Source organism: Polypterus senegalus, chromosome 2 (genome assembly GCF_016835505.1).
Source record: "Polypterus senegalus isolate Bchr_013 chromosome 2, ASM1683550v1, whole genome shotgun sequence".
In the NCBI taxonomy this organism is placed as follows: Eukaryota; Metazoa; Chordata; class Cladistia; order Polypteriformes; family Polypteridae; genus Polypterus; species Polypterus senegalus.
The window spans coordinates 34,801,600-34,818,672 of record NC_053155.1 but is presented as its reverse complement, the minus strand read 5'-3'; the positions used below and the strand labels follow the sequence as shown (position 1 = coordinate 34,818,672).

General features: G+C 39.2%; 1 protein-coding gene across 1 annotated transcript in view; it reads left to right on the top strand.

The window, feature by feature from the left end:
- The window catches only part of mxra5a (matrix-remodelling associated 5a), an 80,294-nt gene extending 69,509 nt beyond the window's left edge, over positions 1-10,785 (top strand). The window contains exons 6-7 of the mRNA XM_039743572.1: positions 280-1,180; positions 8,301-10,785. Of these exons, the coding sequence (XP_039599506.1) occupies positions 280-1,180; positions 8,301-10,209 (2,810 nt within the window). The 3' untranslated portion in view covers positions 10,210-10,785. The remainder of the gene's footprint in view (positions 1-279; positions 1,181-8,300) is intronic.
- Positions 10,786-17,073: the final 6,288 nt, after the last annotated feature.

The following is a 17,073-nucleotide window of genomic DNA, read 5'->3' as shown; positions in this document are numbered from 1 at the left end:
ATGGGACAATACATCAAAATTCATCTAAAACACGACAATTTAGAGTCATCAATGAATCTGACAGGAAATCTTTAGGTTGTATGAGAAAATTGGAGCTATTAAATAAAAAAAGAGAGACACGAGGAGAATATATTAGGAGATACCATTTATACTATTATCATTTGAAAACTAAAAATTTGGAAAAATGATTATTACTGTTATTTTTAAATCAAACAATGGTTACTCTATTATTAATACTTTCTGTAAAATAATGCAGCATTCTTTTCATTTTTCTTACAGGAGCTGTAATGGCAATAAACACAAGGATACAAAGATTTGAAGTTCATGGAAATGGAAGCTTTATTATTCGTAAAGCTCAGCTTCAGGACCGTGGACAGTACCTTTGCACTGCTCAGAACCAATATGGCATGGATAAAATGATCATCATGTTAATGGTGGTGGCTCAGCCCCCCAAAATGACTGTATCCCGTTACCGAGACGTGACAGTATACCTTGGAGATACAGCCAATCTGGAGTGCAGAGCACAAGGCATTCCGTCTCCCAAACTTTCGTGGATACTGCCAGACAGGACAATGCTACACTCAGAAGGCTCAGGAAAGGGAAGAATAATAATGATGGGAAATGGAACTTTAAGTGTTCCAGCCACCAGCTTCCTAGACAAAGGAATTTATAAGTGCATAGCCAGCAGTGTTGCAGGAGCAGACAGCATAACAGTCAGGTTACATGTTACGGCCTTACCTCCCATGATTCAACAGCAAAGAAGTGAGAATCTTACCTTGGCAGAAGGGCAAAATATTTACATTCACTGCACTGCTAAAGCTGCTCCTCTTCCCAACATCCGCTGGATCATCTTTGATGGGACCCAGATCAGACCATCTCAGTTTGTCAATGGCAACTTGTTCGTCTTTCCAAATGGGACCCTCTATATTCGCAATGTAACCCCAAGAAACAATGGGAATTATGAATGCATGGCAAGTAATGCAGTTGGAGCATCCCGAAGAACAGTTAGCCTGAGTGTGATGAAGAGTGCTTCTACTGCAAAAATCATTGCAGCCTCTCCGCAAAGAAGTGAAGTCACTTATGGAGGTACTCTTCATTTGAACTGCACCGCCTCTGGTGACCCTGGGCCAAGGATAATATGGAGGCTACCCACAAAGAGGCTTATTGATGCACAGTACAGGTAAAGTGGTCTTAATATAGACAGCTTATGTGTCATTATGTGTCAGTGTGTGTATATAGTCACAGGGCATGGCCTTTACCTCATCTCACTGCACTCAGTATAAATTTAGAGATACTCTGTTAGAACATTAGAACACTCTACAGTAGACGAGAACAGGCCATTTAGCCCAATAAAGCTCGCCAGTCCTATTTACTTCCAAAAAAACATCAAGTTGAGTTTTGATAGTCCCTACTGTCTACCACACTACTTGGTCTCTTATTCCAAGTGTCTATCGTTCTTTGTGTGAAGAAAAACTTCATAATGTTTGTGTGAAATTTACCCTTAACAAGTTTCCAACTGTGTCCCTGTGTTCTTGATGAACTCATTTTAAAATAACTGTCTCGATCCACTGGACTAATTCCCTTCATAATTTTAAACACTTCAATCATGTCTCCTCTTAATCTTCTTTTGCTTAAACTGTAAAGGCTCAGCTATTTTAATCATTCTGTTCTAATAAGGGTAATGATGGCAACAAGTACAGAAGGATAGACCACTTTTTCAATCTTCAAAAACACTCTGCAGCTCCTGGTAAATGCATATCATTATACCAGCTTGTCCTGGGTCTCCTTTTCAGGGACCAGGCTCAAAATTGTCTCCTGCAGGAAAACACCCAGGGGCATAGTCACGAGATCCCAAAATCACCTGAAACAGAACTTTCTTAATCTGTAGTATTAGACTCTGTATCATGTTGTCCTCACAAACTTCCACGCTCCTAATCCTGTCATGAAGATGGAGCTCTGCTTAGTAGCTGCATGTGAACCACATGTTCTCACAATCTCATTCTTTGATTCTGTACCTTCAAGTGGAGTATATAATGTAGTTCAGGACCAGGCGCATATAAAGACTTTTAAAGCTGGTTGACTCCCTCAAATCACAATCCACACAATACCTGCAATATTGTGGCTGCTGCACTAATCAATCAATCAGCCTCAACACCTCAAGATGCTGAAACATATATTGATTTGTGGGACTCTGCCATTAGGAATCTGAGTTTCGTGAAATGAGATTATTATATAGTGATTGAGCTTGTGTATCTCCTGTATCATTTAAGCTGTTTTGTTAGAAGGCTAGGGCTCTTGGTTAGGGTACCCAAGTGTTGTGAAAAAGTGAAACAAACATGGCCAAATGAGTGCAAGCCTCTAAAAAGACACATAAACCAGGACAGAACCCTCACACTGACCTTCTTAGAGACAGACCCTACCCCAGGCAGCCTCAAACTCAACAGGCAGGCCATAAAAGGGGCACTGGATTTCATCAGTTAAATCTCCATTAAATGTCCCAGATACACAAAACGCACTAAATGCCCCATCAGGGAGATGAAAACCGGAAGACCTCTGGCTCGAGAGACATGACCATTAAATTATTTATTTTATTAATTTTTGGGGGAGTTTCCTGGGCATATTTAAATGAGGTACTGTATATATCCAATTGTTGATTTTTTGGGGGTCAAAGAATCTAAATTTATCGTCAGTTTTCTGTTTAAGAGCAATATTAGAAAGTTTAGACTTATCATTATTTTGCTGCAATGTGAAATTTCTTTTGGCTGTCATTGTTGTGGAGGCTATGCACTCGGAGGTTTCTTGGCAATCCTTCCCAGAATTCCCTAGGAAGCGTGACATGTGAGACATGTCTTTGAAACAACCGTATTTAGATCTGCATGGAGACTGCTTTCACATCCAAGACTGATGAGTAAATCCACTAGTCGTGCATGATAAAAGTTTAGAATTCTTGTCTCCCAGTATTTTTAATTTGTGTTTTGATTTTTGGTTTACAGGTCTGGTTAACGGTTTCATTTTTGATGATCTGATCAGTTGCTTTCCTGACTTTGTCCTCGGTTTATTTTGACTCTGATTTTCTTCTGGTTCTATCATCAAATCCTCACTGCCTCTTTTGAGTCAGTATAATGTCCACCATGAGAATGATAGCAACTAAGGAATTTATTTCAAATAACTAAATTAAAGCACAAATTAAAATCCCTTATTTAGAAACCAAGATAAAGTGAAAAATAATTTAAAAACAGAAAAATTGCAAATATACCTTTCCACACTAAAATTTTACTTGAACCAATTCCTCAATCTGAACACAAGAGCAGAGGGCAGTTTAGCAGCAGTGACGTCATGGTGGCCCAATATACAATACATAAATGCAAAATCTTCTTCTTCTTTCGGCTGCTCCCATTATTGGTTGCCACAGCAGAACATCTTCTTCCATATCATCCTGTTTTCTGCATCTTGCTCTGTCAAATCCACCACCTACATGTCCTCTCTCACCACATCCATAAACCTTCTCTTAGACCTATACAATACAATACATAAATACAAAATAATAAATAAAAAGTAAAACATAATTTTACATACATATAAAAACACATGAAAAATACCTCAAAAACAACAAAAAATGAACATAAACCAGGGAACAGATGCAGGCTGACACATCACACTTTGGCAAACAATTCCAAAGAGGATCAAAATGGGAAGAAAATCAAAGCAGGGAGTATTTTAAATAGAAATCTCATACTGTGTATTAAAGAAGAAACAATCTTGGAATCTTTCCATCAGACAAATAATGGAAAGGAAATAAGAATGGAAAACTTGTGGAATTGAAAGAATGGTTTGCAGTTCACCAGCATAAAGAAGAAAGATCTGTAGTAGAAATAACAATTTAGCAAAGACAGGCAGGAGGATCTTTAAATCATAAATCACAATCTTCATTACACAGCAATGTAACAAAGAGACTTCAACATTGTGTAGGGACTTAAACTAAGAAGTGCATATGTTTAGATTACATTTCTTATCATCTGTGCAGACCCTCTAACTCCTTCTAGTTCTTCCAACCAGTTACCTAATGTCCATGCCTGCCATTCCCTAATGTTCATCACCTGACCAAAGTTGGCCATCAGTACTTCATACCCCGTACAGATGTCCAAAACTTATTTACTGATCAATTCTCACCATTAGGGTCAAGACTAGAAGGACCCACATACTGTATAAGACACCAGGCCGCTCAAATGAATAATTACTTTATAACCATCTCTCGAGGTCAAAGTCTTGTAGCTGCATTTCTACAACAATGACCTCAAGTTCTCTTATATTACATACTGTCCTTGACTTGGCATTACCTCATGCTAGTGCCGGAACAAGCAGACAAAGAAGCCTTTAATAATTAACTCTTAAAGCTAGCTAATATAATATATTTTGCTTTAACTTAATTGAGGATGTATTGATCCGTAATTTTAAATTCTCTGTGCAAGCAGCTTATCCAATACTAATACATTCTAATCATCAATACCAAAGGTTAATCAATTAGGCTAATTCCATAAAGGCCAATGTAGAAAAAGATTTTTTTGTTATGTTGTTATGTAGACTTGCAAATAGAGTGCCACGAGCGAAGAATAGGTCAGGGTCGCACCACTCTCCATTTCTTGTCCTCACATGGAGAGTGTAGCTACAAATCCTAGGCCTCTGTTTCAGTAGCATGAGCTTATACAGTTAACAAATAGAAGATCTCCATCAGCCTGATGGCCAATCTGGTTTCTAGCTGTGAGAGGCTGTTCTGAAATAACAGCAGGCTCTCTCAGCCTTCAATGTCATTTCACTTGTCCCTTCCCCTAATACTTCCAGAGATGGTAAAAGCAGCAGGATGTGAACTTGTGCTACCCAGGTTGCCCGTAGCTGGCGTACTATCCTTGAACCAGAATATTAATGGTCATTAATGGAATTGCTTTGGAAGTGAGGACACATTACAACAAAGGCTGGTGTAAAGTGCTACTGTAAGTGCATTTTTATTTCAGCTAAACAGTGTTCAAAAACAAAGTGCTGTGCAGTTTCTTTAAACAATAGATAAATAATCCATGATAAAAAAAAAACAAAAAACAGGCGTATCTTATCAGTGGCCATTAAAATCAACAACAAATGAATAATTCATAAATAATTTAAACCAAAGGAATATAAAACCAGAAATAAAATTGGGTGCATCTTTTACTGTTCTAAGCCCTTGTGATTCTCTGATTCTTCTCCACACCAATTAACCCATCTGGTTTGCTCAGGAGGAGCAGTCAACCATTTAAAAGTGGCTTGTATCCCAGCCACCTCAGCTGGTTAATTCTGGGGCACCAATGCCCGGGTCTGTTGTTTCAACACCTTCATATGAGTATCCATAGGACGATCTTCAGAAGCGCTTTGGTCGCTTCTGCTGGGCATTCCTACAGAGGCCATAATGTTTATTCAACATGGGGCCAACTCCCAACTGCCAAACCTCCTGCCCACTGCACCAGCTTCCATGTGAGATCGGACTTGCATACATTTAAATTTAAATTTTTATTCTCATGTACAATCCGTCCTGGGTATGACATTAATCTGCATCCAGCCCTTCAAGCAGGTCCTCCAACTTGCAGGGAAAACTTGAGGGTTGGTGGCAGGATTGGCACTCCAGCCACTGTAAGAAACCTCACACTGTTCAGTGTGGTGCTGAGGTGTCACCCATTGCACAGCTGCACTGGGATGTCAATCTGGATGGTTTGAAATATGGTGGCTATGGCTGTAATCAGCGCATGCTCCCAGCCTCCTCCTGATGTACAACCTCACATGTGCTCACATACTGCACAGGTTGAAAACCTCTGCTCTAATCTATAACTCCATTCATTTAGGACTATTTTGACGTAACCATTGAAGAACATATTGAGTTACCTGTTGTGGTATGACTTTGTTAATATTTTTTCCATTTGAGTCAATCTTGCACTTGATTTTCAGGTTTTGAAGTCAATTCCACCCAAGTTTTTGAGGTTAATTCCTCTTTGAGTTGTACTGTTTTCTGTAACATTTTCGCCATCATATTGGTTTGTTGTGGCTTCAGCTATTGTGTATGACTACTGTTAGAACAGCGCACATGTTGTCAGTGGCCTCTCCTCGGAAGTTGTGACCTGGTTAATCATCATTGCAGGTTAAAGTTTGACTGAAACTTCATATCACTATCTGAACTGCAGATTCTAAACCTACCAAGAAATCTTTGTTACTCCTCATCTCATAATGTTCATTTGACTCTGCCCCTTGCTTGTTTTAAACTTTACTTGTTGTCTCATGCTTCTTTATTTTGCTCAGTGCTCTTTGATCTTCGGGTTTAAACCCTTTTCTGGCGTACATGTGTAATGGACTAAAATTACAACTTAAAAAAGTGACATTTCCGTGTGTTGTTTTAGAAAAAAAAAAACCATATAAATAACAAACGTAAAAGCCAATAGATTGAGTGGGGAATGAAAACCCTTTGTTTGGGACTGGGAGGATAAATTTAGAGGCACATTTCCTGAGTAAGGCTGTGTGGCCACCAGAGGATGTTATAGCACCTCAAACACCAGACTCAACCTCACAGACACGAGCCCCAGTATAATAACTAGGTTTATTTCCACCAAATACCTTTCAAAAAAAGCTTCAAAAGTGACATAAACCAAATGCAACACAATTCTTCTCTCTCTCATTCTCTTCTCCACACCTCACAGGTGAGCTTGGTCTGTCCTCCACACCCAATTCTTACTTGCCTAGATGTGGTCAAGTGGTCTATTTTATTTTGGACCCGGGAATAATTCCAGTGCTAGGGCATAACCCAATGGAAATATTTCCAGGTCAATATAAAGTCCCAAAAAGGAATCTGATCATCTCCCCCTGGAGGCCCCCATGGAACCCAACTGGTCTGCCAAAAGGGACTACAGCTCCCAGCATGTCCTGCAGGGGTCTGTATGTGAATCCTAACCCAGGGAGGCTGCCACCTAGCGTATTAGAGGAGAAAATATTCATCAATACCATACTTCTATTGTACTGCCCCCCCTGCTGTGCAAGGATCCTTATTCAATCCATGCCAGTCCATGATCTATCTTTGATTGGTATCTCATCAGTAGATAGAACAGTGATAACAGAACTACCTGCTTGTTTAGGATGTGTTTGTATTTATTTGGCTTGAAAATGTATGCGTTTTGATGATATTGGTCTTAATTTACAGGTGGTATATTTACTTCTTGATAATGAGCAACAGTGCCATTGTTTAGCTAATGAAAATGTTAATCCATCCATTTTCTAACCCGCTGAATCCGAATACAGGGTCACGGGGGTCTGCTGGAGCCAATCCCAGCCAACACAGGGCACAAGGCAGGAACCAATCCTGGGCAGGGTGCCAACCCACCGCAGAACACACACAAACACACCCACACACCAAGCACACACTGGGCCAATTTAGAATCGCCAATCCACCTAACCTGCATGTCTTTGGATTGTGGGAGGAAACCCACGCAGACACGGGGAGAACATGCAAACTCCCACTATTGTTAAGCAAAGGAAATTGATATGTACCATTGTTTAGCCAAACAGCAGAGATTAAAGCAGTTATGTACCTCTGGGCAGATCAGAATAAAGAAAAATGTATGGTCGGAAATTCCTAACTGCCAACTGCTTCTTTTATGCTTTTTGCATGATACTCCTGTGGCTATACCCTGTAGCAACAATTGCTTGTACGTGGCACAGGTACTCTTATGCCTGAGGCCGGTAACACATGCGTCTTCTGGTTTTCCCATTAAACCTCGAATTGACGGTACACTGAAACAATACCTACATGTTTACTTTAACACTATGTGAGGTAATTTAAAGACAATCTTTAAAAATCTTTAATGTTTTATGAACATTAACTTCACCAGGACTGCCGCAGACCCCTGTGTGCAGTCTTGTAGCCCATATCGTGGACAGAAGTTGAGAATCAGGCCAGGACATGGCACCAATATATTATATGGTAGAGCCAATCAAATATCCACAGTCTCTCATGCTGAAGCAATTTAAAGATGCCTGTCACCCTAATCTTCACAAGGCTGAGAGGAAAACAATGATATGTGGATAAAATCTGATGTGGATGTAAGAAGCTGCGCTGACTTCACAAATGTAGTGACCTAACCGCTATGCCAGCACACCATTTTATTCTCATAAATGGCATATAACAGTACATAGTGCCGATTAAGCAGATTCAGTAAAAGTACTACACTTAATGCACTTTGACTGCATTTTCTAAATATAAAATTCTTTTCTCTCTTTCTCTTTTTGTTTTATAGCTTCGATTCCCGGATTAAAGTTTATGTCAATGGTACATTAGTAGTCCATATGGTCACAGAAAAAGATGAAGGAGACTACTTATGTGTGGCAAGAAACAAGATGGGCGATGACTACATTTTACTTAAAGTAAATGTCATGATGAAGCCGGCCAAAATAGAATACAAACAGCAGACCAACCACAAAGTTACATATGGAGGCAACCTGAAAGTAGACTGTATCGCATCAGGACTGCCCAACCCTGACATCACGTGGAGTTTACCAGATGGCACCGTGGTCAACAGTGTCATGCAATCTGATGACAATGGCTTACGTACCCGGAGATATGTGGTGTTTAACAATGGTACCTTGTTCTTCAATGAAGTAGGAATGCGGGAGGAAGGAGATTATACATGCCATGCTGAAAACCGAATGGGAAAGGATGAAATGAAAGTGCATGTTGTGGTGGTGGCAGACACACCAGTCATCAGGCATAAAAATTACTCGGTTGTGAGTGTTCCATATGGAGAATCAATTTCGCTGAAATGTGAGGCAAAGGGTGAACCGATTCCAAAGATAACATGGCATTCTCCAACTAACAGAATAATTTTCTCCTCTTCGGATAAGTATCAGATACACAATGATGGTACTCTGTTGTTACAAAAAGTGCAGAGGTTTGATAGTGGAAATTACACCTGTGTTGCAAAAAACACAGCTGGGGAGGACAAAAAGGTCATTCGAGTGGACATCCAAGTTATCTCGCCATCAATCAATGGGAACAGAAGTGCTGTGAGCAATATTAAAGTGAAAGCCATTAAGGAGCATCGTATGTTGTTGGATTGTAGAGCAGAAGGAATGCCTATTCCACGAGTGATGTGGGTCTTGCCAGAAAATGTTGTTCTGCCCGCACCATATTATGGAAGCCGATTCACAGTGCACCGGAATGGAACCCTAGACATAAAATCCTTGAAAAAGACAGATTCTGTCCAGCTAGTCTGCATTGCTCGTAATGAAGGAGGAGAAGCAAGGCTTATAGTTCATCTAGATGTTATAGAAGATTTACAGGCACCCATACTAAAGAATCCTTTAAAAGAGATTTTGTCTCTAACTGCTGGGTCAAACTTGCAAATAAATTGTTCTGCTGAGGGTAAACCAGTGCCAGATATTCTATGGATCCTTCCCAATGGAAGTCACCTTACTAATGGGAAGCAGCTTTCCAATATCTATCATACACAAGATGGCACTTTGCATATTCACCATCCATCAGTCACAGAAGCTGGCACCTACCGCTGCGTAGCCAAGAATACGATAGGCCAAGCAGAAAGAACGGTTGTGCTTGAAATCGGCAAAAAGCCAGAAATTAATAACCCGTACACAGGTTTGGTGAGCATAATCAACGGTGAAAATTTGTTGCTCAACTGTGCATCGGTAGGAGACCCACAACCAAAGATATTCTGGTCATTGCCTAATGGGATGACTCTAAGCCGACCCCAAACAGCTGGCCGATACGCAGTTCTTCAGAATGGCTCGCTATCCATTCATCAGGCATCTGTCTACGATAGAGGGACCTTTTCCTGCAAGGCTGTCAATGAATATGGAACCACATCAATGAGTGTGGCTGTGATTGTCATTGCTTATCCACCAAGGATTACAAGCAGCCCACCTTCAGTAACTTATGCCACCCCCGGGAGTGCTGTTCACTTAAACTGTATGTCCATAGGCATCCCAAAACCTGAGGTGACATGGGAACTGCCGGACAAAACACACCTCATGGCATCTGCTCAGCCGCGACTTTTTGGGAACAAATACCTTCATCCTCAAGGATCGTTAATCATTCAGAATCCATCCCAAAGGGACGTAGGGTATTACAAGTGCACTGCTAAAAATCTTATAGGAAGCGACTCAAAATCGACATACGTACACGTGTTCTGATTTGTAAACATGACTTTAAAATATGCCCGTTCAACTGCTAATGTTTGTACAGGAGATACTACTAACTACAAGTAACTTAAATGGACAAAGCAATGGAGTAGTAGAGAATGGAACAGGATGGTTGAAGAAGTATGGCATTTGCAATAAGCCCTTAAATTGTGACTTTTATATTGATAAAAAGAATGAAATTAAACATAAATATCAGAAAGTGAAAAATGGGTAGTTTTATACTTTTAAATAGCAGCCAGTAATCCTTGTTTAATATGGAAAAGGGAAAAGTAAATGCACTCAAGTGTAGAAAGTTGGCATTCATCCGAAACAAACAAAAGGAGTGTTGAGGGATAGTTCCATCTTTCTCAAACTTCAGTCCATCAATGAACAGCCACTTGTGGTGACTCTGGGATTTTTATATTGGTGTTCCGGAAGGAGTAGGAAGCAGAACCTAAGTCAATTTTCATCTGGCTGGTATGCTTCTGAACTGCAGACAGAAAGTGAGATGGAGTTAGTGACAGCGGCTCTACTCTATTCGCGGTGGTATTGTTTACCTTGAGCCCTGAAGATGTCCCTAAAGCACGCTTGCTTGACTATAAATATATAAATATATAAATATATATATATATATATATATATATATATATATATATATATATATATATATATATGTCACACAGATAACTGTTTGATGCATATCTTACAATTGTTATGAACTGTACATACATTGGTCAGTGTTGTTCAGTGACTCACACCTTTACTGCCAGGGTTGTTGTGACTACCATATTGTATGGTTCTGGGCTGAATACCATTGGTTATAAATAGTTTGCCCTAATCCTTCTTGTTGTTGCAATTGCAGTTTCAGTGCATGGCCCTGGGGTCTTTTCTAAAGCAGGTGTTGACTCCTGCCTCACAGAAGAGCGTAATGTAAGCACGGCATGCTCTGTAGTATTCAATGGTAGTTGGTGTAGATAACCAAGAAAAGAGTGTTGACATTCTGTGAAACTGTTAGTAGGTCATGGTTAGACTGTACTGTCTGAAATGAAGTTAAAACAATGGCTGCTGAAAACGTTTCACGTGAGGAGCCTGTATACAAAGTACATGGGACAAAATTAACAAGGAACGTTTGGCATTATTATGTCATGTAAAGGACAGCATGTGTTGTCTGTATTATTTGCCAAGGTTTTTTTGTTGGGAATTACACTCTGTATGAACTCTAAATATCCACTAATTTTTATTGATATATGATAAATGAACTTTGTCTCCTATTCTATGAAGTATCTACTGATAAAGTCAGAGCAAGGTAGTGGGCCAGACACATCATATAGGCATTTTGTATTTTGCAGTTGGTGCAGAGGCCTACTTTGCTTACTGCTGCTTTATAACTGTGGAGTGCTTTGGTTCAGTTCTGACTGTGAAGTGTTAACATAATCATAATCTGTAAAAAATGTTGTTTGTCTGTAAATTCTTATACCGATACAACAGATAATCAACTCTATAACGATATAGAGCAGGAGCTTGGTCACAACTTTTTCACACACAAATGTATTTGTATATCTGAGAGAACCCGCTAGTGACACAAACAAATGGTATGGGTGTGATCTTTGTGGCGATTTCACATTCTCCCCATCTTCATTTGCTTTGGTTTCCTCCAGATCTCAATGGTGTATGGGCAGTATATCAGTTTTTATTTGGACATATAGGAGTGAGCACAAGTGTGTGATTGTATGTTATATCATGGACAAGTGGTCGGTCTACGATTGGTTCTAGTTTTGTGGCTGACACTGCTAATACAGGGTCCAACCCACCAAGACTCTGTATTTAAATAAGTCAGACTAAAAAATAAATAAATTAAATTAATGAACATGTCACAGTGCAGATGAGACTATGTACAAAAAGTAACGCACAAGAATGCTGCATAATGTTACAGAGTGCCTTTCAGTCCATAAAGTCACAAACTGCATCACATTGATGTAAGCCATGAGAAGGAACCAAAGAAACTGCTCAAGTAGTTTAGTCTAAAGACAAAGGACTTGTAGGGCATTCAACATAAATCATCCAGTGGCCATCTCATACTTCAGCTGTCGTTAACATCTGTAAAAGCACACAGCGTCTGAATGTGTGCTAAGACAACAGAAGCGAGGTGCAGTTAGCAATGATATGAAGTGGTATTTAATACAAAAAAAAAAAGGAAAAGGGAAGCCTTAGGTTTCTCAAATATGTACCTCCTGTTGCGTTCTCGGCTCTGTGTTGCACAAATTAACTAGAAACAAGTACTTTTTCTGAAGCACACTCTATATGAGACGTGAGAACAATTGTGGAGTCTTCCAACTTAAAAGCATAAAAGAAATTTGTCAAATATGCTTAAGGAGTTTACTCCACGTCCGTCTCACCAGATTCAATAAAATTCAGAAATGTTTCCTTCATAGCTGCTCTTATGCACGGTGGCAAGGATACTGACCTTCACGTAGACCTATGTAAATATATGTATACACTGTAAAGAGAAGAATTAAAAGAGAACATAAGGGTTGGGTACCACATGTCCCACATTTAATGGTACATCTCATGTCCAGGGCAGCCTAGGCTTGCCAGTGCTCTGTGACTCTCAAGTGTCAGAAAATAAGTCTCCACCTTGAAACTCTGTACTCTTCAGATGCAGATTCCCAAGTGAACGCTAACTACCGGTACATTTGTTCTTTAAATAGACCCTGTAGCAGGAGAGGAGGCAGCTTCAGGCAAAACCAGAAGTGCCATCACAATCCATTCTGGGACTCATCCTCGGGGTAGCAAGGAAAAGAGAAGAAGGTGTTAGTGGCTGTGTCTCCTTACAATTTGGGCATGGGGGGGCTAACCTCATTAGTGTTTCATAACATAACTGAAAGAAAATTACACATGAAAAAAAACAAAAATACAACGAAGCGAGGTTCAGAAGTAGAAGAACAACTTTACAGTAACTAAAGACAAAAATTCACAAGACAAAACTGAAATCAAGCAGGATTATTGAGAGTTCAAAAAACGGTTTGAAGGGTTTTGGAGTCCGTATAGTCAGATGAAGATGTATCTCTTTTGATGAAATTTGATCCCGTTGCTTCATTTTTGACAGTGCCACAATCTTTGAGGACATGACTGCTCCAGAATGGTCTTGGCAACAGGCATCATCAATGATACCGTTGGAAGGGACAAAATGGCAGCAATAATATTACTCAAATCAAAAAAATCACAATCATAACCAGAGGTGTTTACTAAGAATAAGAGTAAAGGAAAATATTTACCCAGAGACCTCTTAGACAAGGTGTAAAAAATATTCAAAATAGGAGACCCTGTCAAGTAAAGCCCTGTAGATGCTCCCTATGGACATGTGTGCAACAATACATAAATGGGATGAAGTGACATTTTTTGAAAGGATAGTATAAATGGTTGGATTGAATTATGGAAGAAATAAAGTAGCCAAAAAGTGCAATTTTTTAATCTTGCATTATTTACCAGTATGAAACTGACTAACAGTGTTAAACGTCGATGGTTCACCTTTCACCAAACACATTCTTCACAATACCAACTGGTTGATAATGAACAAACCACTTCTAATTAGGGGTACGAGCAGGAATTCTTCCCTGCAAAGGCCCCTATAAATGACATCTTCTTTGCACCTCAGTTATATTTGGATTCAGACTATGTCATGATGGCAAACATATGACGATGCACCAGTCAGTTGTCTATGGCCACTGAAACTTCATTTAATATACAGCACTGCCACACCACTATACATACGCAACCCACCACACCCCATGAACCTTCACATCCTCGTGTTGTCCCTGTTATATTTGAGGTAGCACAGTCGTCATTGCTTAGCACTCTTGAGTCGTGGCTTCTTTATTGAATTCTGTATTTTTTCTCTAGTGGTTTAGAGTTAGTATGCCCCCCGCATGTATGAATGAAAGATGTGAATATTAGGAAATTGGTGATTTCAATTTATTTGTGTCTGTGTCCCCCGTCTTACATTTCATTAGAATCCCTAAATTAGTTTAGCAAAAGGATGGACCTGTTATTTATACAGTATATTCAATATATCTGTGCATGTGTGTACATTAATAAATGAAAAAATAACATATTAGAATATCATAGGGTTTTGAACATAAGAAAAAAACAGGTTTGCATTTCGCATTACCCCGAAACTAAGATCTATGACCTTATATTGGAAAGTTCCTCTCCAGATATGGAACTTAGTCTATTGAGATAAATTATCATTTGTGTAGCCCTGGATACTATAGTTACAGCACTTTCCTTCTATCTTTTCAATAGATTTGATTGCAATCTATTTTCAAGTATTTTTTACAAACCAGCTACCAATGAAAAACATACTCGCGTCATTTTGAAATTTAGTATGGTAGCAAAAGAAATCTGTAATACCAGTGGGTATAATATGTTACTGCTCTTACAAAAATTCCTCCTATCCCTTATGAATTTTCACAACAAAACAATGTGATAGTTTTTGGTATTTAGCCAGGAACATCACTAAACTGGTCCAACCTAATCCACACATTGCTGCCTCAAATCTCAAACAAGGCAGAGTGTAAATTCCATCTATGGTCACTATCTTGCATTTATCCCTGTTGGGTATTTAGGGTATCCTTCCATATCCTGGAAATGGGTGTGTTAGGTTAACTGATGATTCTGATTTAGCCCTTTGGTGTGCATTTGTGCCTTGCAAGGGACTGGTGTGGTTCCAGAAGTTTGCTGTCATCTTGTGCCCAAGGTAGTTTGCATAGGTTCATGATCATGAGCGGTACTAAATGGGATAGAAACTGGCCAGATGAATGGATGGGTGTTTTGTCTATAATTGTACGAATGGTAGGCCAATTGAATTTAATCTAGGCTTAAATTTTCTCTTCATCAACTGACTTATTATATGAGAGATTCAATTTCAGTTTCCTTATGTAAAGAACCGAAAGCTGACCATTAATTAAGGTGTGCCAGTGTCCGAGGCTGAGATATCTCTATCTGCAGGTGACTAATGGAGATCTTCTTTAGCTGAGTGGAAAAGCTGATAGCTTCTGTTTCCGATGCCCAGAGTTAATGTTTCACCCTGAGTGTCTGATGGAGGACAACTGGAAACAGAAGAACTGTTGCAGTGACCAACTCCTCGTCGGTTACAAGTGGGGGCTTGTCTGGGATTTGCTCAGGAAGTGGAGAATGTGGCAGGTTGAAAGAATTTTCAGTTGCATATGACATCTCTGCCTGCAAGGTCAGAAACCTCTTTAGTGGTCTAAAACAGTTCATTCTTTCTGATGTGGAGGCCTGTGTTTAATTCTCAATGTTGACATCTCAGGGAAGATGTGGGGCTGAAAAAGAAGGCGATACCCTGAGCGAATTCCTTGTGGTGACACAAGGACATCTTTGAATTAAATTACATTACCATATTCAGGTGCAGATTTTCAGATCATGGTCACAGGAAGTCATAATTTATTGTGGCAAACAATAATTGCTACAGATAATTGCTCAAGGTTTAATTTTTAGACTATCACAATTCAATGTGTTGAATGACACAGCGCCTGAGAAGAGTTTGTACAGAACAATAAGTATATTCATGACCACTGTTTCTAAAATAGCAATAATTGTTTTTGTTAATAAAAAATTACATTTCCCAGGTTTCTAATGTAGGAAGACCAAAGATTTTTTTTCCAAAGTGTAAATCTACAATGAGAAATAGACATGTTCTCAATACAGCTAAAAATGGGAGCATTATAATTTCCTTTGGCTCTCATTGCAAATGTGCCTGGCATCATAATGTTCATAATATTTTCAGCTCACTTTAGTATCACTATGCTTCTCCTGAGGGGGTCACAGTTGCACCAAGTTGAACTGGGAAGACCAGGCCCCCCTATCCTCAACAATTTCTTCTAATGCTTCTTGGGAAATTCACAGACTCTCCTCTGATAGACAGACATAATCCTGAAGGATAGACAGACATAATCCTGAAGGATTTGACCATAGCTATCTGAAGCACATGTCCAGTCCACCTCAACTGACTCCTCTTGATTCAGAGAAGCAACAATTCTATTCCCATGTTCTTCTGACAAAGCTCACCTCTTCTGACAGAGAAAGACTGCCTTACAACCCTAACTCAGGAAAATATATTTTTTTATGAGTTGGAATTTTTATAATTTTTTTCTGAATTTCCTATTCATTTTTTAGTATCTTTTACTTCATTTTATAGTTCTGAAACATTTATTTCTGCTCTTCAGATATTTCTGGTCTATTTTTTAAGACATAAATTTTTTTCCCTATATTGTTTTCATTATTGTGGGCGGGAAGAAATGGAAAGCACAATGTGTGATGTCACTGTATGACTGCATAAACGTCAGTCCTGACGATTAGAAAACAAAACTCTTCCTTTGGTGTATTCTTCATAAGAACTTCCACTTAGAAGAAATGTTGCAATAGTTATTTGGCTATCTGGGGTTAAGAGCTTTGGTTCGATGAAAGATAGGATACATTTTTTATTATCAAATTTGGCTCCAGTCACTCTTACATTTCACCTTCTATACCCTGTAAAAAGAAGAACGGCCTTTTCTCCAGCATAAGCAGAATATATTTTGGCTGAGTGTTCACAATCTTACTCTTTCAGTTACTGCCAAAAGCCTGTGACCAGAAGGAAAGATTGGGATTTAGGCTGGATGGTAAATCGAATGCTCTGTCAGATCGCCTAGCTTCTACTTCACCATCATGGACAAACACACCATATAGAAAACTACTGCTGTTTCACTGATTTATTGATTAATAATATTATCACCTCCAAAGTACTTGAACTCCTCCACTTAGAGTATTTGCTCAAGCCTTCAGGGAATATGATTCTCTGTTCCAGAAGAGGACTAT